The 24,627-nt window shown below is 42.2% G+C and overlaps 2 protein-coding genes across 3 annotated transcripts; both read right to left on the bottom strand.

Annotated features, from left to right (window-relative positions):
* Positions 1-1,735: 1,735 nt before the first annotated feature.
* On the bottom strand, positions 1,736-3,473 carry LOC114830058 (E3 ubiquitin-protein ligase TRIM39-like). The gene has a single exon (XM_029116785.2). The coding sequence runs from the start codon at positions 3,471-3,473 to the stop codon at positions 1,776-1,778; it is 1,698 nt and encodes a 565-aa protein (XP_028972618.1). The 3' UTR covers positions 1,736-1,775.
* Positions 3,474-19,976: 16,503 nt separating this feature from the next.
* Positions 19,977-23,105, bottom strand: LOC105019682 (leucine-rich repeat-containing protein 58). Of its 2 annotated transcripts, none has more exons than XM_020042241.2 (4): positions 22,227-23,105; positions 21,065-21,193; positions 20,634-20,911; positions 19,977-20,403 (listed from the first exon to the last, which is right to left on the bottom strand). In XM_020042241.2, exons 1-4 carry the CDS (start codon positions 22,679-22,681, stop codon positions 20,303-20,305), a joined length of 963 nt encoding a protein of 320 aa, XP_019897800.1. In that variant the 5' UTR covers positions 22,682-23,105; the 3' UTR covers positions 19,977-20,302. The 2 variants fall into 2 exon arrangements, with proteins under 2 accessions (XP_019897800.1, XP_010884344.1); XM_010886042.3 differs by having other exon boundaries at positions 19,977-20,496; positions 22,227-23,103.
* Positions 23,106-24,627: the final 1,522 nt, after the last annotated feature.

The following is a 24,627-nucleotide window of genomic DNA, read 5'->3' as shown; positions in this document are numbered from 1 at the left end:
ACTCTTGAGTGACTCTGTGTGGTATTATAGCCGACAATTAATAAGACAATTATTTATACCTTTTAATCGGGATTGGTTGGGTTAGGTAGGTTTTTTTTAATGTGTTGGTGTTGAGTTGTTAGGTGTATACACTTAAATCTAACAGAAAATTGCAGTTATGTCTTCTTTTATACTGCAGGGTGATTATTCAATTCTTATACTTTTTCACTGTTTTTCAAACAGGGTCTGTGACCATATTATCCAGAATTTGTTTACTTTTGATTTTCCACTTTATGTTTAAAACTTGTCAATTTCAAAGAAAATTGATGGAGTTCATTCAATACGTTTTTCTGTTCACTGCATGCTCAAATGTGTGTATGGGCAACTTTTGTCTATATATTTTATATTTCATCTCTGTTAAACAAATGTGATCATAACATGGTTATACCAAGCATAAGGTAAATCATTCTGGTTTTTAAAAGTTTAGAAAAGGATATCTTGTCACACCAGACTACAAACACAAAGCAAAAACGGTACATTTGCGAGTGTTCTAGATGTATAAGACATACAGTGCAGGTGTAACAGTTACCAAATACAGGGTGACGAAGAATGGAGGATTGCATTGAAATCTGTAGTGAGTGCAGTCGTGGGCACAGGAAGTGCCCAATGGAAGTGCTTTAAAGTAGGTGCAACTTTAAAGTAAGGGTTTTAATTAACAATAATATCAAGATTACATTGGGGGAAAAAATATTTACCATTTTATTATGTATTTAACAAATTCCAAAAAAGTTATATCTTTAAAATAAGCAAATAATCTACAATAAATTCAGTTTCTCCATAACATCCAAATCACTTTCCACATCCTGCAGCTATTGTACAACAGCATTTTACTAAGAAAACAACACTGGTATCAATTCAAATGTACTGTTGAATATCGAGAAAGTATCAAAAAAGTAAAGTAAATAAAAAAAATATTTTCTAATGTATCTTAACATATTTGTGTTTAAAGTTAAATACAAGTATCATCATCTTCATTATTATAGTTTTCTTCATCAAAGTAATCATGACTATTTTCATTGATAATATAATCACTATCATAAACAATATCAAAGTACCTATCAAAGGTGGTCCAAGGAAGGAAAAGCGGTGAAACGGCGACAGGGTCATGGGTGGCAAAGGCTCATTGATGCATGTGGGGAGCGGAGGCTGGCCTGCGCGCTCCTATCCTACAGATGAGCTACTGTAGCTCAAATTGCTGAAATAGTGAACACTGGTACTGATAGAAAGGTGTCAGAACACACAGTGCATCACAGTTTGTTGCATATGGGGCTGCGTGCCTGGTCTGATGAGTCATGTTTTCCATTTCTATGAACAAAAAAAGTGTGACAACATCTCACAAAATAAATGATCTTTGAGCATCACATAACTATAGTCTCAATCAGCCTAGGCTTGTTCCTTTGATTAGTTTAGCTCTGTATTGGCATTGGCCTCTTTCAGCAGGATAATGCATACTGCCAAAATGCAAAAATGGTTCAGGATTGGTTTGAGGAACACAAGTTCAAGGTACTGACTTGGCCTCCAAATTCCCCAGATCTTAGTCCAATCAAGCATCTGTGGGATGTGCTGGACAAACAGGTCTGATCCATGGAGGCCCCCCCTTGCAACTAACAGGAAAGGATCTGCTGCTAATGTCTTGGTGCCAGATACCACAGCACACCTTCAGAGGTCTTGTGGAGTCCATGCCTCAGGGCTGTTTTGGCGGCAAAAGGGGGCCCTGCACATTATTAAGCAGGTGGTCATAATACAAAGGGGAATTGGTTTTGATCATGGTATCCAGTACAGTAGTTGTTTATGACTTGGGAAACGTTGATTACTGTAAACCCTCTTACACTTGTGTTCTGTAAGGCCTCATTGGCATTTTCCACTGTCACAGAAGCCTTTACTGGTAAGATCTTCATAGGGTTGAGTTTACATCCATTAAAGCAAAAGGGAAATGCTTCCTCAGTGAAAGTGTTTGTGAATGTGTGTAGAAGAGTTTTATTATCAGGGTCAGAGAATGACAGCTTCCCTCCATCATAGTCCAGCTGAACTCTGACTCTCAGGGGTTTCTGTTTCACTGTGACCAGAGTGTCTGACCCAGATGGACACTGTGTTTTATATTTACCATCAATAAATCCATACTGCCAGCATCCACTCTCTATGTTTCCCTTCCTCTGGGCAGACCCTGTCATCACACCCAGTGACCAGTGAGTATTTTCTCCAACTTCAATGACCCAACTGTGTGTGCCTGACCTAAAGCCCTCAGAGCCCAAGACCATCTTCAGGGTATCAAACCTCTCCGGGTTGTCAGGAAGATGCAATGTTTCATCATTGTCATCACACTGTTTCACGCTGGTCAGATCCTCAGACAGGATGAGTAGCGGTTGGGAAGTGTTTGGGTTCAGAATTACAGGAGTGTATTTTATAATGTCAAGCATCTTCTCCCAAACTCTGAACTGCAGGTTGCCCAAGTGTTTTGCCATGTCTATCAGCTCTCCTGACGCCACAATTGGTTCTGGCAGTTTGCACTGGGCTCGTTCCATCATGGACTCATAGTTCTGCAGGAATTTGATGTCTTCAGCTTCTAGCTCCTGCTCTAGGGTTCTGATTTTGTCTGTATATGATGATCTATCTCTGTTCATCTCTTCAATCTTTTCTTCCATGGCTTGAATTTTCTGCTGTTCCTCCTCTCTTAATTTAGCTATTCTGGCTGCCTCTTCCTCTTGTAGAAGCTGGTGAAGCTTTTCAAACTGCACCTTAATTTGACTCTCTGTGAGCTGAGCCTGGATGGAGATGTGTTCAGCGCAGTTTTGGTTGATTTCACTTAAGACCCTAAGCTTCTCCTTTAAGGAATTCAGTGTGCTCTGTAATTTGTCCTTCTGATCTTGTGCAACTTCATCTATGGGGCTACAGTTGTGGGTTTTATGTTTTCTTGAAGCCTGACATATCACACAAATGAGTTGTTTATCATCTAGGCAAAAGAGCTTGAATTTCTCTCCGTGCTGACTGCACAGCACCTCAGACATTTCTGCAGCCATTAAGAACCTCTTGTTGAACACTGGACATTCTTGAGGACCTGGCTGCTTCCAGCACTCATGTATACAGGCTGGGCAGACCCTATGGCTGCATGACAGTGTAACAGGATCCCTCAGCATGTCATTACACAGAGGACAGGATGTTTGGCTGTTTCTATGTAGCTTCTCAGCAAGACTGTTGAGTCTCATCTTTCTCATGATCTCGACTGAGACCTTCACAGCTCCTTTATGGCTGTAGGTGTTTGTCATCTTGTCCACAGTGTTTTGTCTGTTCAGGTTTTCCAGTTGGCTCTTACGTAATGGAGAAAAATCCTCCAGCACATCCTGAGTTAGGAACCACTGAAACTGGCTAAGGTCCTCAGTGCTTAGTTCTTCTAAGGAGGCCAGCAGCAGCTCAGAAACAGGAATGGTTGACGCCATTATACATTATAGTATAATGAAGTGTTACCCCTCACCAAGAAAATGTGTTGTGTTGTGTGTCAGATGAAGTGAGGGAGTGAAGCACAGAAATAACACCTAACACTTTAGAGAGATGAGTCAGAGCTCCTCCTTCCTGTATTCTGATACTGAGTTATGGGGTGGAGCTTTCAGTAATTAGGACAGATAGGGGAACTTTCATCTGCTTTTGTGAGGCGATGCTACAACCAATCTATGAACTCTCTTCATGTTGTCACACACATTGATGTTATTTGCTAGCCTCTTTCCATACATTGTTTCTCCGTTTTTGGTACCCTGAACCTTTTTCAACCTCTGGCAGTTTACCACTCACGCATGCATGATTTCAGGTTATTCACTGTACTTGAACTGCTTATCCTCGTGAGAGACCTGCAACGACACACCTATTCACTTGATAAGGACCTTGTCTTTTTCCTCCTCTGGGTTTTTCTATAGGACAACTGACATACATTGCACTGTATGCCAGTTGTAAAGTCAAGTCAAACAAAGCAGCATACCAAGCTTTCTAACCATTTCTGCAGTCTGCAATACTGCCCACGCGTTCCTTGCAAATACCGGTATAAATGCTGCCTTGTGAATAGTAGGCTACTCTTGAGTGACTCTGTGTGGTATTATAGCCGGCAATTAATAAGACAATTATTTATACCTTTTAATCGGGATTGGTTGGGTTAGGTAAGTTGTTTTAAATGTGTTGGTGTTGAGTTGTTAGGTGTATACACTTAAATCTAACAGAAAATTGCAGTTAAGTCTTCTTTTATATTGCAGGGTGATAATTCAATTCCTATACTTTTTCACTGTTTTTCAAACAGGGACTGTGACCATGTTATCCAGAATTTGTTTACTTTTGATTTTCCACTTTATGTTCAAACCTTGTCAATTTAAAAGAAAATTGATGGAGTTCATTCAATAGATTTTTCTGTTCACTGCATGCTCAAATGTGTGTATGGGCAACTTTTGTCTATATATTTTATATTTCATCTCTGTTAAACAAATGTAATCATAGCATGGTTATACCAAGCATAAGGTAAATCATTCTGGTTTTTAAAAGTTTATAAAAGGATATCTTGTTATACACAGTGATGTTATTTGCTAGCCTCTATCCATACATTATTTCTCTGTTTTTGTTACCCTGAACCTTTTTTAACCTCTGGCAGTTTACCACTCACGCATGCATGATTTCAGGTTATTCACTGTACTTGAACTGCTTATCCTCGTGAGAGACCTGCAACGACACACCTATTCACTTGATAAGGACCTTGTCTTTTTCCTCCTCTGGGTTTTTCTATAGGACAACTGACATACATTGCACTGTATGCCAGTTGTAATGTCAAGTCAAACAAAGCAGCATACCAAGCTTTCTAACCATTTCTGCAGTCTGCAATACTTCCCACGCGTTCCTTGCTAATACCGGTATAAATGCTGCCTTGTGTACAATAGGCTACTCTTGAGTCATTCTGTGTGGTATTATAGCCGACAATTAATAAGACAATTATTTATGTTCAAGCATAAGGGTGTCCATCAGTGCACGTGGCACCAGGACACCCTAGGCCGCAGGTCGATGATCGACTTTGTTGTCGTCTCATCTGACCTGCGGCCGTATGTCTTGGACACTCGGGTGAAGAGAGGGGCGGAGCTGTCAACTGATCACCACCTGGTGGTGAGTTGGATCCGATGGCGGGGGAGGAAGCTGGACAGACTCGGCAGGCCCAAGCGTACTGTAAGGGTCTGCTGGGAACGTCTGGCCGAGTCTCCTGTCAGAGAGATCTTTAACTCCCACCTCCGGCAGAGTTTCGACTGGATCCCGAGGGAGGTTGGAGATATTGAGTCCGAGTGGACCATGTTCTCCACCGCCATTGTCGAAGCGGCCGCTCGGAGCTGTGGCCGTAAGGTCTCCGGTGCCTGTCGAGGCGGCAATCCCCGAACCCGGTGGTGGACACCGGAAGTAAGGGATGCCGTCAAGCTGAAGAAGGAGTCCTATCAGGCCTGGTTGGCTTGTGGGACTCCTGAGGCAGCTGACGGGTACCGACAGGCCAAGCGGGCTGCAGCCCGGGTGGTTGTGGAGGCAAAAACTCGGGCCTGGGAGGAGTTCGGTGAGGCCATGGAGAAGGACTATCGGCTGGCCTCGAAGAGATTCTGGCAAACCATCCGGCGCCTCAGGAGAGGGAAACAGTGCCCTACCAACGCTGTTTACAGTAGAGGTGGGCAGCTGTTGACCTCAACTGAGGATGTCGTCGGGCGGTGGAAGGAGTACTTCGAGGATCTCCTCAATCCCGCTGACACGTCTTCCATTGAGGAAGCAGAGGATGAGGGCTCAGAGGTGGACTCGTCCATCACCCGGGCTGAAGTCACTGAGGTGGTCAAGAAACTCCTCGGTGGCAAGGCACCGGGGGTGGATGAGATCCGCCCTGAGTACCTCAAGTCTCTGGATGTTGTGGGGCTGTCTTGGTTGACACGCCTGTGCAACATCGCGTGGCGGTCGGGGACAGTGCCTCTGGGATGGCAGACCGGGGTGGTGGTCCCTCTTTTTAAGAAGGGGGACCGGAGGGTGTGTTCCAACTATAGGGGGATCACACTTCTCAGCCTCCCCGGGAAAGTCTATGCCAGGGTTCTGGAGAGGAGAATACGGCCGATAGTAGAACCTCGGATTCAGGAGGAACAGTGTGGTTTTCGTCCGGGCCGTGGAACACTGGACCAGCTCTATACCCTCTACGGGGTGTTGGAGGGTTCATGGGAGTTTGCCCAACCAATCCACATGTGTTTTGTGGATTTGGAGAAAGCATTCGACTGTGTCCCTCGGGGCATCTTGTGGAGGGTGCTTGGGGAATATGGGGTCCTGGGTCCTTTGCTAAGGGCTGTCAGGTCCCTGTACAACCGAAGCAGGAGCTTGGTCCGCATTGCCGGCAGTAAGTCAGACTTGTTCCCAGTGCATGTTGGACTCCGGCAGGGCTGCCCTTTGTCACCGGTTCTGTTCGTAATTTTTATGGACAGAATTTCTAGGCGCAGCCAGGGGCCGGAGGGTGTCAGGTTTGGGGACCACACAATTTCGTCTCTGCTCTTTGCAGATGATGTTGTCGTGTTGGCCCCTTCTAACCAGGACCTTCAGCATGCACTGGGACGGTTTGCAGCCGAGTGTGAAGCGGTGGGGATGAAAATCAGTACCTCCAAATCTGAGGCCATGGTCCTCAGTCGGAAAAGGGTGGCTTGCCCACTTCAGGTTGGTGGAGAGTGCCTGCCTCAAGTGGAGGAGTTTAAGTATCTAGGGGTCTTGTTCACGAGTGAGGGAAGGATGGAACGGGAGATTGACAGACGGATCGGTGCAGCTTCTGCAGTAATGCAGTCGATGTATCGGTCTGTCGTGGTGAAGAAAGAGCTGAGCCGCAAGGCGAAGCTCTCGATTTACCAGTCAATCTACGTTCCTACTCTCACCTATGGTCATGAGCTTTGGGTCATGACCGAAAGGACAAGATCCCGGATACAGGCGGCCGAAATGAGCTTTCTCCGCAGGGTGGCCGGGCGATCCCTTAGAGATAGGGTGAGAAGCTCGGTCACCCGGGAGGAGCTCAGAGTAGAGCCGCTGCTCCTCCACATCGAGAGGGGTCAGCTGAGGTGGCTTGGGCATCTTTTTCGGATGCCTCCGGAACGCCTTCCTGGGAAGGTGTTCCGGTCCCGTCCCACCGGGAAGAGACCCCGGGGAAGACCTAGGACACGCTGGAGGGACTATGTCTCCCGGCTGGCCTGGGAACGCCTCGGTGTCCCCCCGGAAGAGCTAGAGGAAGTGTCTGGGGAGAGGGAAGTCTGGGCATCCCTGCTTAGACTGCTGCCCCCGCGACCCGGCCCCGGATAAAGCGGGAGAAGATGGATGGAATTATTTATACCTTTTAATCGGGATTGGTTGGGTTAGGTAGGTTTTTTTTAATGTGTTGGTGTTGAGTTGTTAGGTGTATACACTTAAATCTAACAGAAAATTGCAGTTATGTCTTCTTTTATACTGCAGGGTGATTATTCAATTCTTATACTTTTTCACTGTTTTTCAAACAGGGTCTGTGACCATATTATCCAGAATTTGTTTACTTTTGATTTTCCACTTTATGTTTAAAACTTGTCAATTTCAAAGAAAATTGATGGAGTTCATTCAATACGTTTTTCTGTTCACTGCATGCTCAAATGTGTGTATGGGCAACTTTTGTCTATATATTTTATATTTCATCTCTGTTAAACAAATGTGATCATAACATGGTTATACCAAGCATAAGGTAAATCATTCTGGTTTTTAAAAGTTTAGAAAAGGATATCTTGTCTAACACAGTGATGTTATTTGCTAGCCTCTATCCATACATTATTTCTCCGTTTTTGGTAACCAGAACTTTTTTTAGCCTCTGGCAGTTTACTACGTACGCATGCATGATTTCAGGTTATTCACTATACTTGAACTGCTTATCCTCGTGAGAGACCTGCAACGACACACCTATTCACTTGATAAGGACCTTGTCTTTTTCCTCCTCTGGGTTTTTCTATAGGACAACTGACATACATTGCACTGTATGCCAGTTGTAAAGTCAAGTCAAACAAAGCAGCATACCAAGCTTTCTAACCATTTCTGCAGTCTGCAATACTGCCCACGCATTTCTGCTGGGTGATAATTCAATTCTTATACTTTTTCATTGTTTTAACATCCACATAGATAATAGTACAGACAATAATGCCAAATAACTTAAGGTTAAAGACTTGGCCCTGTCTGATCATTTCTGTGACGTTTTTGATTCACTTATCACCCGAAATATCCCAGTAAACTCTATTTCTGTTAAGAAATGGTATATTAATGATAGTACCAATGCTCAGTGTATTGAAGCCATAGCTATCTCTCCAACAATAAGTGCTGAGTCAGTTGATGTACTCCTGGATAATTTTAATACCAAAATATTGAATGTCATGGATCGTATCACACCGATCCATTTACATAAAGGTAAAGAAAACTTTGAGCAAACAGAAAACACCATGGAGAACCACCATGATGCTAAGTCTCCTGAATAGAGAATGTAGGAAAGCGGAACGTAAGTGGAGGAAAACTAACCTTCAAATCCACTATGACATCTATAAACAAAGCCTTGGTAGCTTCAACAATGAGTTACGCAGGGCCAGACAGCAACATTTATCAGGAATGATCAACAAAAATATCAACAATACCCGCAGTCTATTTGTCATGCTCGACAAGCTTTCAAACCCAGTAAAGCAGATAGCATCAGAACTCATGTCCACTGTGAAATGTAATGAATTTGCGTGTTTCTTTAGTGAAAAATGTATAAGAACTACACAGTCTAGCAAGAACGCTTTACCATCACCAAGACCACTAAGATTATTATGTCGCATTTTAATACAATTGATCAAAAATCCCTAGAAGAAACAGTTCGACATCTTAAAGCTTCCACTTGCTGTCTCGACACACTGCCATCAGACTTAAAAAAATAAATAAATTACTCTATAAGAATGGACCTACAGCAAATAGTTAATAGCTCTCTGAAATCAGGCATTTTCCCAACGTCTCTAAAAACAGCTGACATTAAGCCCCTATTAAAGAAGAACTATTATAGAACTATTATATTATAGAACTATTCTATAATGAACAACTATTGACCTGTATCAAATCTCCCTTTTATATCCAAGATCATTGAGAAGGTTGTCTTCAATCAACTCAGCAATTTTGTGACCTCAAGCGGTCTCTTAGACAAATTTCAGTCAGGTTTCCGACCTCACCACAGTACTGAAACGACCCTGATTAAAGTTTTAAATGATATACGGCTGAATACTTATTCTGATAAAATAACAGTTCTGGTTCTGTTAGATCTCAGTGCAGCATTTGACACTGTAGATCATAGAACACATAGATATGCTGGAAAATTGGGTAGGACTCTCCAGGACAGTACTTGATTGGTTCAGATCTTATCTAGATGGCCGGAGTTACTTTGTCACCATTGGTAATCATGAATCTGATAGGGTGGCTATGGCATGCGGAGTTCCACAGGGATCAGTTCTCGGACCGCTTCTGTTCAATCTCTATATGCTACCTCTTGGCCAAATTCTACAAAACAACATTAACTACCACAGTTATGCAGATACTCAAATATATGGCTCTCGAACCATATGACAACAGCTCAATAAACTCTCTGTGTCACTGTATAGAGCACATAAAAACCTGGATGAACCAAAATTGTCATAGTAAAAATAGCTGGATTCTCGGGCCCTTAAAACCAGGGATCAAGTGCGTAATCTTGGTGTTCTGACAGACTCAGACCTCACATTTAACAGTCATATCAATGCGGTCACCAAAACAGCATTCTATTCATCTAAAAAATATAGCTAGAATCAAAGGCTTGGTGTCCCAAAATGACCAAGAGAAGCTCATCCATGCTTTTATCTCTAGTGGGGATGACAACTGTAATGGCCTCTTAACTGGACTACCGAAAAAGACTGTAAAACAACTCCAGCTCATTCAGAATGCTGCTGCTAGAATGTTAACCAGGACCAAGAGAAAAGAGCACATCACTCCGGTTCTTAAATCTTTGCACTGGCTTGCAGTCAGTTACAGAATAGATTTAAAAGTGGTGCTTTTAGTTTATAAATCTCTGAATGATTGAGGACCCAAATACATTTCTGATATGTTTGAAGAATATAAACCGAGCAGGGCTCTTAGATCCATGAACACAGGTCAGCTAGTAGAGTCCAAACTAAACATGGAGAAGCCGCGTTTAGCACTTATGCTGTACAAAACTGGAATAAACTACCAGAAGATCTTAGACATGCCCCAAATGTATACATTTTTAAATCCAAGTTAAAAACACCTCTCTTCTCACGTGCCTATGACTGAGCACTTAAACTTAACCACACTGTTTATGTAACGAGGACTTGCGAGGGAGACGCACGCTCTCTACCCCGGCGTGGTGTTCGCCGTGCGTCGTCACCCGCCTTCTAGTCACGCCGCCCCTCCTCCCACGGCACTGTCATGTCTTGTTATTGCACACACCTGGTGTCCATTCCCTCATTAGGTTGCCTATATTAGTTCCTGTGTTTCTGTGTGTCTTTTGTGAGGTATTGTTCTATGTTTGGTGTTGTGGAGATTGCGCTGTTGGCACGTTCATTTTTGAGCTTGCACGCTTTTTTCATTGATACGTGCGATTTACTTTGAATAAGAAACATCATTATTACCTCTCTGCGTTTGGATCCCTTTTCTTTTGCACACAACAACAACACTCCTTGACAGTTTAGCCTCATAGCTTCCTATGCTTTTATCCCATTTCTAATCTTTATAATGTTTTCTCATTGTATATTTTACTATTATGATGCATTCATTTGTTTTGATGTTTTCATTTGATTATTTGTTTATTGTACTTATATATTTTTCTTTGTAAAGCACATTGAATTGCTTCGATGTATGAATTGTGCTATATAAATAAACGTTTTGCTTGCTGGTTGTACGATAACTTCCATTGTTGTTCCCGTGTGTGTCGTGTTGAAGGTGAGTGTCACTATGGGCGGGTACAGGGTCTATCTGCAGTGGGAAACGACCCGAGGTGTGTAGAGCCAAGTTGAGCCGGTACATAGTGTTGGAAAAGCTCCCCAGGTAGAAGCGGGCGAGTAGAGTTGAGCCAGTTGAGCCAGTACCATGCAATGGAAAAGAGCCATTAGAGTTTGCAATAAATGCATTTATGTGTTAGGTAGAATTGAGGAGCATTTAGCTCTTCTTGTGGTTGTCATCAGCTAAATCCCTCCCACTGATTATCAGAGAATGCTGATTGGTCTGGACAAAATATACTGTGGATCCGGATGGTTATACTTGGCTATAAGAGGCTACCATTTCAGACAGAAAACCACGTATTAGTTAACCATTTATTGGAGAACTCATGCACAGCCCTGTGCATGCAATGTCTTGGCATTAGGTTCTGCACCTCTAGGGTAACACATTGCCATCACATGATCAGTATACGATACTACCAACAATAACATAACCTTGATATTATAAATGCAATTTCCATGGCCATGAGCAAGGTATGCAGTACCAATCCCCCCACTAGGAACATAAAACTGAACAGAGGTGGAGGCAGGGCTGGTGGCTGGAAGGGAACCCGCATGCTAGTACAAGCATCAATATCTGACTGAGTAACCTAATGATTAAATCGACAGATATACAATCTGACGTGGTGATAGGAGCAATCCCAGAGTGCAAATAATACAATGACAATCAGGGGGGGCTAAAAATTTTCTCCGGGGCATAAAGGGAACCCAAAACAACGCAGGCGCACGCTTCAGTGAACTGAAGTCATACAATCCTTACAGTATCTTTCTTATTTAACAGTGGTGGACTGAGGCTGAGGCTGTCTTAGGGGCAGGGGCGAAAAAAATTAAAAGGGCACCAGCTGCATGTGGTGGGGCACCAGCGTGCAGACATTTGTGATGCATTCATGGTGAATCATTTCCAAACCCTGGTTAAGATTAAAATTGAGCATGAGCTGTACAGTGGAGGTCTGAGGTTTACATACACTTAGGTTGAAGTCATTGAAACAATTTTTTTCCACCACTCAAGTCGGTTAGGACATCTACTTTGTGCATGACAGAAGTAATTTTTTAAACAAATTATTTTGCAACAGATTATTTCTCCTATAATTCACTATATAAAAATTCCAGTGGGTCAGAGGTTTACATACACTATGTTGAGTGTATGTAAACACACCTGTGCCGTAGGCTAAATCATATGAGTCAATTGGAGGTGTACCTTTGAATATATTTCAAGGCCTAATTTCAAACTCAGTGGTTCTTTGCTTGTAGACCTCCACAAGTCCGGTTCATCCTTGGGAGCAATTTCTAAATGCCAGAAGGTACCTGTAAAAACCATATTACGCAAGTATAAACACGATGGCAGGATCATGTTGTGGGGGTGCCTTGCACTTTTTTAAAAAGGATATATAAAAACAGAGGGCACCGGGAGGGCATTTTCCACCATAGAAACATCCCATGAGAGTACACTGTCTTGCATGTAAGAGCATGTAGAGGCCATCACATTTTCTAGCATATAGGGCGGTCTACATGGCACTGCATCACATTATCTCTATTGGAAGGGCACCAAGTAAGACACTTTGAAGCCCCAAATGTACTGTGATTCTAGCGACGCCTCTGTATTCATTCATTCAATATAAGGTTGGCAACACACAGAAATGTTGACTATATGGCAGTGTAATAGGCTGCTGTGTATCATTTTCTCTGCCATAAAGTCAACATTTCTGTGTGTTGCCAACCTTATATTGAATGAATATGAATAGGGGCTTTCACAAAAAAAAGCCCCTGTGACGTTGGGAATGAGGCATGCCAGATTTTAGCGACAGTATACCGGAAATCACCCACAGACACCACAAAAAACATGCCCAAACGTAATTGTTTCCATACCATTTTTGACTGCACACTGTCATGAAAAATAGCTCAATTGTGCTGGAAACCACCCCATCTGACAACACTGGAGTGAGGCAGGCAGATGAGACATTCCACTTAATGATTGTGGGCAGATGGGGCATGTTCCTCTGCTAAGTTGGGGAACATGCTACAACCAATCAGCCTACTCTGCCTGTTCATGCTGGGTTCATGAGAGATTTAAAAAAGTATAATAACAGATATTAGCTTAGAAACATAAACAGACTGTTTGAAGGTAGTTAGCGTAGCCAGTTCCAGGAAACCCAAGTGGTCGCTTCACACCATTACTCAGAATACAGGAAGTCTGTTCATCAGTTCTAAGAATGCAAAGAACATACTTGTATTCTTGAGAGGAATGCCTTACCGGTGTTTTCTGTTAGCAACTGTGTGTTTTCAATTCCACAGGCTGAATCAGAACAGTTTTAGAAGGTCCAAATCATCTTGGACCACAAATTACACAGTATTGCAATGACAATCAACCACTTCACAATGAGTTAAGATGTTTAGAATTCAGTTAGGTTACATTTATAAACAACACAATGTGGAATAATGGTCTAAAACATTTTATTAATCAAAATCAAACTGAATTATTTTCAGAAGATGGTGGATATCCATGCCTGCAGCATCCTTTGACATCACCCTGTTTCGACAGCCTGTAGCTGGTTGGGATATTTACTGGACCTAAATCCAAAGTTGCCAACACACACAAACACACAGTGTGCTCTAAATGTCTGAGTTCACTACCAAGTACTCTTTGTTTTCAACATTGATCAAAGACTTATACTTGATGAAAACAGATCTTGGTAGTGGACTTAAATAACACATTAAATAGCAACACTACCAAATAATGTAACTGTATAATGTTTCTACACCATGAGGCCCGGTTTAACGGCCACCACACCAAGGCAAGGTGCGTAATCGAGCGCACGTTTGGCAAACCCACTGGAGATCCATCTTTCTGAGGGCTCTGGAAGACAACTTGGAGATGGAGGACCATCCTCAGCATGAGGAAGAGGGTGACAATCCAGAGGATTGCGCAGATGAGCAGGAGGTGTCTGTTAACAACCTTCGGGCTAGACTGGAAGTCACATAAGGACAGTGTAAATTCACATGGCAACTATTAAGGGAAACTGATAAATATTAGTCAATTCCCCAATTCCAACAACTAAGTAAAAATGAGTGAAAGAGAAACTAGACAAAACTTAGTGTTCTACTTACGAGTACAGTTCAACGAAATGCAGTTATCATCCAACCAGAAGTGCCAAGAGAAGAGGGCAGGAAATGTACAAGTATTAAGTATACTGTATTTTACAAGTGGAATGTATAGAAGTGCAATGTAAGCAGTGAAGGCAAATACAGTGCAAATGGCAATTCTAAATGTGCAATGAAGGCAAAAGATTTACAAGTATTAAGTATAAGTATGTACAGGTTTGGGTAGGTTACATTTTTAAATGTAATCCGTTACAAGTTACCTGTCTACATATGTAATCAGTAATGTAACTTTTTGATTACTCAAACCCAGTAACGTAATCCGATTACTTTGAATTTCTTTGAGATTACTTTAACATTAAGAGGCATTAAAAAACAAATGGCCTATAACCAATTGAACACATTTTGCAGGTTTAATCAATATAAGAGTTTACATAGCTGGCCAAAAACTGAATTTGCATACACCTACGTACACTAAAACTGCAGTAGTCTGATGTTTTGCTCCAAAACCAAAAACGTTGTCAAAACGTTGCAAAAGCCCCAGGCACGCGAATGCATGTTTGCAATCGTGAACATTTTACCAGCATGAATGTAACCTACGATTATTAAAGCAACCAGCCATGGATTTCCAAAAATGCATAGAAATAAAGAAATAAACTGAAACTGAAATAAACTGTGATTATTGTTGAAGTCTAACACTTCCCCGAGTTGGTTTGTTGGAAAGGAGAATAAAACACCAGGAGTCAGGTCAATTATTGTATCGTATATCCATTTATTACAGAAGCTTCCGGAGACAAGTGACGCCGCACAGTGTCTAAGGATCAACAGTCAAAACATAATTTTATACTTCCACTACGCCCAAAAGATAGAGGCGTTAAGTTACAAAGCAAGTGTGCCATTGGCCCAATCCCAGTTCTATTCCTTATAGGATAACTGCCAGTACCCCCTTGCCCCCCTTGTGGTTTCTGTGTTGTCTGTCTGACTATGTGTGTGTGTCTCTGACCTGTGACCTGTTTCTCATAAAACAGACATACTAAATCTTTCTCTCCCCGGCAACCGCTTGAACAGGGTTTCCTATTCTCCTACTTGCACCTTCCATTTTAGCTCATATTACAAACAATTAATATTTTGCTTCATTGGTTACAACAGCTTACAACAGTTCACTAACTTATACAATCAATACATCTACATTATACACCTGCACTCTTATCTTAAATTCAATGTGGTCAGCAGCCAATGATAACCACAATTTTCAGAGATGCAAAGTAAAAGCATGGATGGCCTACCTGTATGGATGGATTTGAGGTGGCTGCATCAATTGCAAATCATCATCCTTTGGCAAAGTTTTTCCCAACACTTTTTCTCCTCAAATGTCGTGATGAATTCCTTAAAAAAAATGTATCTTGAAGGTAGCGCCATGTTACAGCTATCAAACAAATAGTTGCATAATCTTCTAAACAATTCCTCTTAGAGTTGTTCAGTGTTTTTACCAATTTACCACCTTTGTGCGCATGAAGATCACACACCACAACAGCGCGATTGTTATTTTGGTTCAAATAATGTTTTTAAAACATTATATAAAAAAATAAAACATGCAACCTGTCATAATTATTTCATGCAACTATTATTTTTCAATGGAAGTAATCCAAGAGTAATCATATATTTTATCAAAAGTATCTGTAATACGATTACAATATTTTAGTTGGTAACGTAAAGAATTAGAGCTACTGTATTTTTGTAATCCATTACAAGTAATCCGTCACTCCCCAACTCTGTGTATGTACAAGTGGGAAATTAATAGCTGTGCGATGAGGCAAATGCAAGTACAAATGGAAATTCTGACTGTGCAGTCGAGCAAGTTGAAGGTGTAAGGTAGTATGAGCAACTGAAATACAGGGATAGCAGCAATGAGGTTCCCGAGCTAGACATGTACATGTAACAACTGTAAAACCTACTTAAAAGAGTTGGCAAAGCAGTGTCAGAGTCCAGTAGTACAAGGGAGTAGTGCAACAAGGTCCCTGAGAGGCAGTACTAAGCGGTGGGCAGGTGGGGCTGGTTAGTGATGGATAGAGTTCAGCAGGGTTACAGTAGATGGAAAGAAAATGTTCCTGAGCCTGCTGGTAGTGGAACGAAGAGAGCTGTACCACCTGCCTGATGGTAGGAGGGCAAACAATTTGTGGCATGGATGTGAAGGGTCTGATGATGCTGCACGCCCTACGCAGACACCGCTTGGACTGGAGGTCTACGTTGGCTGGGCGCTGGGCACCTGTGATGTGCTGGGTGGTGTTGACCACCCGTTGTAGGGCCTTCCTGTCAGCCACGGAGCGCCACACCATACTGTGTCACAGTACATGCAGCCTTATTGACGCACCTTGATTCCATTCACCTGTTTTAATTTGTTCCAAGCCCACCAGGTGTCTCCCACCTCCACATTATCCCGTGTCTATTTAGTCTGTGTTCTCTGTTTGTTCTGATGCCAGATCGTCTTGTTTTTCCTGGGACGTACTTGCAGAACGATGCTCTCTGAAACACTGAAACAATCTAAATGTTTCAAGGCTTTATGAAGCGCTCAAAACATTTATGTGATAGTGACATCTGCTGGCTATAAATTGAAATCAGATGTTTGATGTTCATACAGACGTATTTTCACACAATATTGGAAGAAAAAAAATAGGCACAATGTTTTGGTGTGTGTGCCCATTGAAAAGAGGAATTAGAATGTGCGGTTTGTATTCCACCTTTCTCTTGCCTTTTTGTTTTTTATTTAACCAGTCATCCATTATATGTTTGATGATAAAGTTGTGTGAATGAAAAGGGTCTCTTAAGATGCACTAAAGGAAAGAAATTACTTGAACAACAATAAACAGTGGTGTTTCAGTTGAAAATGTTCTGTAGATTTCATCAGGATACAATCTAATGTATTGTTGCTTAGAAATTGGCAACACTACACACTTAACCACTGCTGGTTAGGATGGTTAAACACATTTGTAGTTCCTTTGCTAAATAAGGTGTCTAGTTGAGGACAATGTTTGAAAGTATTGACACTTGCGCATAGGCGCTGGAAAACTGTGGAGGTCTGTATTTTGCAACCAGTGCCCTGAAAGTGCTACTACCAACTAGGCTTGTTGTTTCAAATAACAGGACCAGAAGTGTTATGGAACACGTGAGTGTCAAATTGATCGGAACCGTTTGGAGGGTTGATGTTGAGCAGCCCATCACTAGTTTCTTGTTTAATGCCAAGCATCACGTCTTGAGGTAACCAGGCTCTACTCATCATCTGGCCAATACCATCCCTATGGTAAAGCGCGATGGAGGCAGCATAATGTTGGGGGGAAGTTTGTCAGGGACTGGGAGACAGGTCAGAATCAAGAGAAAGATGAACGGAGCAAAGTACAGACAGGTATACATTGAGAAAGCGGGCCGTTCACATGGGAGTACATAAGGGTGCTGACCCAGTGCTTCATTAGCCACTCCAAAGCCAATGGGATTGTGTGATTATGATGAAGACATTTCAATCCATTCTACTACCACAGAACCAGCACAACTAGAACTATCCACCTCACAAGCTTCTGGACATCAAGGATAATTAATTGTTTCATTGCTTTTCATTACTTTTCTCAATGTATTAGTGTCGATAAATAATTATTGAAACATTAGGAGGAAAGATACACATCATGAGGTACAGTATTTCTAGGCCAAATCACTGGACAGTGATGCGGTGGAAACAATGGAAAACCATAATGCCATTGCAGATGCCACTTGGGAGCTCCAATGCGATATCAGTGAACCAAACCTCCCAAGATCACAGGATCTACTGCACTACTGGTAAACCAGGAATGCTTTGTACCCCACCTGTACCAACTGCCATAGCAGTTTCTGTGCTGATCGGCCTCCAGTGTTCCTTGTGAACGGGTCTTCTCTCCAAGGGAGGAGAAATTGTGACCAAGAAAAAACACCCCAGCCCCTGAACAGTGCAACAACTGTTGTTCTTCAAAAATAGTTAATATTCATCTTTATTAAATCTTGTTATGAAGACCAATATCAATGTAATGAAAGCATTTTAAATGTAACTTCTCACCGCCCACTTACATTAACAAATTCACAGTTAAATTCAGTTATAAGAAGCACCTTCACTGTCCAGTTAAGTCATACACAATGTTGATCAACACCAATATTTTTTAGAGATACAAGATGTCATTAATTTGTTTCAAAGTAACTATATACTTGAAAAAAAGATCATGTTGGTTCATGTGCTATACAAATTCTATAGGTACAGTGGGGAGAACAAGTATTTGATACACTGCAGGTTTTGCAGGTTTTCCTACTTACAAAGCCTGTAGAGGTCTGTAATATTTATCATAGGTACTCTTCAACTGTTAGAGACGGAATCGAAAACAAAATCCAGAAAATCACATTGTATGATTTTTAAATAATTAATTTCCATTTTATTGCATGACATAAGTATTTGATCACCTAACAACAGGTAAGAATTCCGTCTCTCACAGACCTGTTCGTTTTTATTTAAGAAGCCCTCCAGTTCTCCCCTCATTATCTGTATTAACTGCACCTCTTTGTACTTGTTAACTGTATAAAAGACACCTGTCCACACACTCAATCAAACAGACTCCAACCTCTCCACAATGGCCAAGACCAGAGAGCTGTGTAAGTACATCAGGGATAAAAATGTAGACCTGAACAAGGCTGGAGTGGGCTACAGGACAATAGGCAAGCAGATTGGTGAGAAGGCAACAACTGTTGGTGCAATTATTAGAAAATGGAAGACATTCAAGATGACGGTCAATCTCCCTCGGTCTGGGGCTCCATGCAAGACCTCGTGGGGCAATGATCATGAGGAAGGTGAGAGATAAGCCCTGAACAACACAGCAGGACCTGGTCAATGACCTGAACTCCACTCGCCGTGTTTGGAGGAAGAAGAAGGATGAGTACAACCCCAAGAACACCATCCCAACCGTGAATTATGGAGGTGGAAACGTCATTCTTTGGGGATGCTTTTCTGCAAAGGGAACAGGACGACTGCACCGTATTGAGGGGAGGATGGATGGGGCCATGTATCGCGAGATCTTGGCCAACAACCTCCTTCCCTCAGTAAGAGCATTGAAGATTGGTCATGGCTGGATCTTCCAGCATGACAACGACCCCAAACACACAGCCAGGGCAACTAAGGACTGGCTCCGTAAGAAGCATCTCAAGGTCCTGGAGTGGCCTAGCCAGTCTCCAGACCTGAACCCAATCGAAAATATTTGGAGGGAGCTGAAAGTCCGTATTGCCCAGCGACAGCCCCGAAACCTGAAGGATCTGGAGAAGGTCTGTATGGAGGAGTGGGCCAAAATCCCTGCTGCAGTGTGTGCAAACCTGGTGTAGAACTACAGGAAACATATGATCTCTGTAATTGCCAACAAAGGTTTCTGTAGCAAATATTAAGGTCTGCTTTTCTGATGTATCAAATACTTATGTCATGCAATAAAATGCAAATTAATTACTTAAAAATCATTAAAAAAAAATTGTAGATTCCGTCACTCACAGTTGAAGAGTACCTATGATAAAAAAATACATGTACATTTTAAATGCTTCGTAAGTAGGAAAACCTGCAAAATCGGCAGTGTATCAAACTTGTTCTCCCCAATGTATATGGAGTAGGGGTGACTGGGCGAGTGGGTAAAAAGGAAAACATACTAAAACACAGTACCCTCAGTAGGTATTGGGACTCTAAAGTCTAAATTGCTATTTTTGCTGAACACTCAAAGCATATGAAGATATGATTAAAGGATGAATGAGGCGAAAGAACCGACTGTCACCTTTTATTCCTGGCTGTTTCAACACATACTGCACATTTAATCAGTGCTCTACAGCCCAAAAATGTCTATTGTACTTCATAAAGTCTGCTTAGATGTTTAAAACACTAAGGCTCAAAATATCAGTAATATCCTGTGGATCGTTTATGTTACACATAGTGCTTGGAGGAATTCCACATATCCCATGTTAAACGTGTGATCTGCTCAGCATCAGTGTTTTATATTGTGTTTGGCACAGGAGTGGTTAGTCGGCTGTTTGGAGTCATGGGAATGGTCCAACATCCCCTGTTTTGGAACCAGAAGCACCCACATTTCCTCCTATCCCAGAAGCACTCTCTGCAGCCTGACGGCCGCCACGCTCCTTTCATCGTCCGACTCTGCATCGCTCTGCGGGTTGGAGCTGCAGGGAGAGGTGCATTCTGGGGAGCACAGGTAGTGCATAAGGGGCAAGCGATATTTCCCGCAGAAGTCCACAAACTTGATGTGCCTCACACACGAGTCAAAGTACACACCTAAGAGGAAGCAGAATAAGTATTGATAAAGGGGTAGTATTATTTTATTCTACAAATAAATTACTGAAACGATTCCTTGAACCATTAACAAATACTAGTACACAACCTGCAAAATAATCCTTCTCTACTCCACTTACCAGCACATTTAGGGTTGGGACACTTGCTGGCTAAGCCCAGGTAATGCACCAGATTTCCAGGCAGATCTTCAGGACGGTATGGCAGGTTCCGGGACTTGATGGTCCGTGCAGCAAGCTCCAACAACGAGGGAGGATTGTAAGTCATATCCTTGACGAATCGGACAACCAGGGGGTTGCCACGGAGACTGAGCTCCTGCAGGTGCACCAAGTTGAGAATCTCCCGTGGTAAGTAGGTGAGCAGGTTGTTATGGAGACTTAGACAGCGCAGGGAGTTCAGTCTAGAAACAGACATACTTAGAAATGACTGGGCTGTATGCTTTAACTAGGCAAGATAACAGTCTTAAGGTAAACATACCCAGGTTTAGATTCCAGTCACATGGGACAGCAACTAACTTTCACACTGAGTGTTTCTCTGATGGAATGGCCCTCACCTGGTGAGCTGCGGCGGTACACTCTGAATCCGGTTGTCACATAGGACCAAGTATCTGAGAGCAGAAAGGTTGGCCAGCTCTGGGGGGATGGAGGCAATGAGGTTTCCACCCAAATAGAGCATCTCCAAACTGCATTAAATCAGAGAAAGGGTTTTTCTTCACACTTGAATGACAGAGAATATTGTTTAATTAACATATTGGGAGTACACTGACGTTCCCTGGTATGTATCATAAAATTGCTAAAATTGAATTATGTCATAGTGGAATGCCCAACACTGAGTGTCTGAATTCAAAAGAAACATGTGGAAATGTGAATATTAAATGTTTTATTTTTCAGGGTTCAAAGAATCTACTGTATCTACAGAATATATTTGTTTTGCAGAAACACTGTTAAATGTTTACAGACATTCCACACTCTTGAACACCTCCAAATCCCCTGGAAACGTTTCTGATGTAAGCTTACAACAGAAGATAGAAAAAGCGAGGAGAAAATGGCAGAGTGCCTAGTCAATGTTTGACTTAACAGAACAGAAGATAAAAAAATATAGGTTTTTGTGGAGAGATAAATAGTAAGAGAGAAAAACTAAGATAAAACAGAACCTATACACACGTCGCAATTGATGGAATTGGGATACATACTTGTAATCTTATTTTCAATCTAGCCTTTATTTCCAGTTGGTTCCAAACCCGGCCCTGAACTGGACCCCAATTCGTTCATACAGTCCCCCATTGTGAAATGGGAAGGTTTTAAGTCAAGTGACTAAGTTTTGTAACATGGCACTCAGCCAACCATAAGCGAGACACTGACGAACGGATTCTAAAGAGGAATGTCAATGCAGTACCGACATGAGGAGACTGGTGATTTTTGGTTTTGACTTTTTGGTTTTTAGGCGGAGGAGCGTTTCAGTAGCCTACCACCATATGCTGGGATATAATCCGGAACCACACGTTTATTTTGAAATCTATTTGGGTTAATTAACACCGTTTAATACCTGAGTTAAGTTCTTAGAACCTTAGAGCTTTAAATAAGATTAAGCTCTAACAAGTTAATCGCAACTCAAACTCTGATAGCCTAACATCACAGAAGGGATGAACACATCGGACATATGCTTACGTAAATACTTACGTACTATTACATATCGCTAATATAGGTCATTCTTACCTAGCAACGTTCTCTATCTCCGCAGGAATGCTTTTGAGTCTGTTACCTCCAAGTGACAAATATTTTAACCGCTGTAGCTTTAAAAACTGCACGGGCACCTCTTCAAATCTATTCCCACTGAAGTTCAGTGTATCGAGTTGCATGGATCCAAATTCCTTTGGGAACGAAAATTGGTTCAGACGATTGTTCTTGGCTATAAGTGTTTTGAGGTTAGACAAAAGTGGAAAGTCCTCACAGAGACCCGTTAATCCATTGTTGCTAATATCCAGAACTTCCAGGTTGGAAAATAGACATACAGATGGAGGCAACACTGTCAGTCTATTGTTATAGATGTATAGTTGTTGGGTCACTCTCCTCCGTTCGCCATCGACAGAGTCTAAATTCAAACTCTCTAGATTCAGATCCGACATGTCCAAAACGCTACCCCCTTGATCAATTGTGGCAAATAGTTCCATAGTAAAAACAAGTTGCAGATACGCTAGGTTGCGTACTGTACATATAAATAGGTTGAGAAGGCCGACGATCGGAAATAATGTATTTACGCCTTAATTGTTCTCATTATTAAATTATTTTCCATTCAGACAGACCGCACATGCACAGCTCTGACATTAGGTAGTTGACATTTGCACCAAATTTAAGCTACATGTCGCTCTAATCCGCGTTACCGAGACTGGTCTACCATGGCTTTCTCCGCCCAGTTTAACCCGTGCATGACTGGACTGTATCCCGTACGAACATTCATTGTCAAGGAATCAAAGGGGCGTGTGGATGATTTGTCCTCGGTTACATCGTTATACAAAACGTCGACTATTAAAGTTTTTATACACTTTGCAGTCTGCACATTTTAGATCTCATAGCTAGCCTATGCGGATCATTTGATCTTTTTTAATGTAAGCTACCATCTTGAGGCGCGTTCCGTTATAAAGATGAATCATTAAGTGTATTAAATACAAATGAAAGCAAATTCATAAAACATAAAATAGTAATGTACTGATATTCCATGCCTGTTGATAACACAACCCAGGGGGAGCATGTACAGGACCAACGGGATAGGTCCAACAGATCATTGTGGAACACTGTCACAGGTGACGTGGTGGGTCAGTGTGTCTCTGGCCAGCCTGACGCGACCCACGTGACTAACCTGAGAGAAGCTGTGACACTGTGTATACAGTACCTGGTGTCTGTATGTTTCTGTGCCCTACTAAATTGCCCATACTAGTACGAACTATTCAGTTCGAACGTTTTTCTGTTGTGGGGACCAGACAACCAAAAATCCATGTTGCCTCTCCCCTAACCCTAATCATAACCCTCACCAGCATTTGACATTTGACTGACAATTCGCAAATTAGACTATGTGTTAACTATGAAAATGTATGTTAATAAGGCTTGCCTAAAAAGAACCCGAAAGGCTGTTTGCCTAAAATTATAACTGTTCCGGGTCAAATCCAACACTGACCCTCACACCCTCATATACACTCACCCGTTCCACCACATCCCAAAGATGCTCTATTGGGTTGAGATCTGGTGAATGTGGGGGCCATTTCAGTACATTGAACTGAAGAAATATGTTCAAGAAACCAATTTGAAATGATTCTCGCTTTGTGACATAGTGCATTATCCTGCTGGAAGTAGCCATCAGAGGATGGGTACATGGTGGTCATAAAGCGATGGACATGGTCAGAAACAATGCTCAGGTAGGCCGTGGCATTTAAACGATGCCCAATTGGCACTATGGGGCCTAAAGTGTGCCAAGAAAACATCCCCCACACCATTACACCACCACCACTAGCCATGATGGATCCATGTTCTCATTCTGTTGACGCCAAATTCTGAATCTACTATCTGAATGTCTCAACAGAAATCGAGACTCATCAGACCAGGCAAAATTCTTCCAGTCTTCAACTGTCCAATTTTGGTGAGCTTGTGCAAATTGTAGCCTCTTTTTCCTATTTGTAGTGGAGATGAGTGGTACCCGGTGGGGTCTTCTGCTGTTGTAGCCCATCCGCCTCAAGGTTGTGTGTGTTGTGGCTTCACAAATGCTTTGCTGCATACCTCGGTTGTAACAAGTGGTTATTTCAGTCAATGTTGCTCTTCTATCAGCTTGAATCAGTCGGCCCATTCTCCTCTGACCTCTAGCATCAACAAGGCATTTTCGCCCACAGGATTGCCGCATACTGGATGTTTTTCCCTTTTCACACCATTCTTTGTAAACCCTAGAAATGGTTGTGAATGAAAATCCCAGTAACTGAGCAGACTGTGAAATACTCAGACCGGCCCGTCTGGCACCAACAACCATGCCACCCTCAAAATTGCTTAAATCACCTTTCTTTCCCATTCTGACATTCAGTTTGGAGTTCAGGAGATTGTCTTGACCAGGACCACACCCCTAAATGCATTGAAG

The sequence above is a fragment of the Esox lucius genome, chromosome 22, assembly GCF_011004845.1.
Source record: "Esox lucius isolate fEsoLuc1 chromosome 22, fEsoLuc1.pri, whole genome shotgun sequence".
Lineage (NCBI taxonomy): Eukaryota > Metazoa > Chordata > Actinopteri > Esociformes > Esocidae > Esox > Esox lucius.
This window is presented reverse-complemented; position numbering and strand designations above follow the sequence as displayed.

Bases quoted from the DNA above. Each gene is read 5' to 3' on its own strand.
- LOC114830058 (XM_029116785.2), bottom strand. From the start codon at position 3,473: ATGGCGTCAACCATTCCTGTTTCTGAGCTGCTGCTGGCCTCCTTAGAA.
- LOC105019682 (XM_010886042.3), bottom strand. From the start codon at position 22,681: ATGGAACTATTTGCCACAATTGATCAAGGGGGTAGCGTTTTGGACATG. The intron at 21,194-22,226 runs GTAAGAATGACC...GATTTAATGCAG, and splicing joins GAGATAGAGAACGTTGCTAG to TTTGGAGATGCTCTATTTGG. The intron at 20,497-20,633 runs GTAAGTGGAGTA...GCTTCCTCTTAG, and splicing joins TCCCAACCCTAAATGTGCTG to GTGTGTACTTTGACTCGTGT.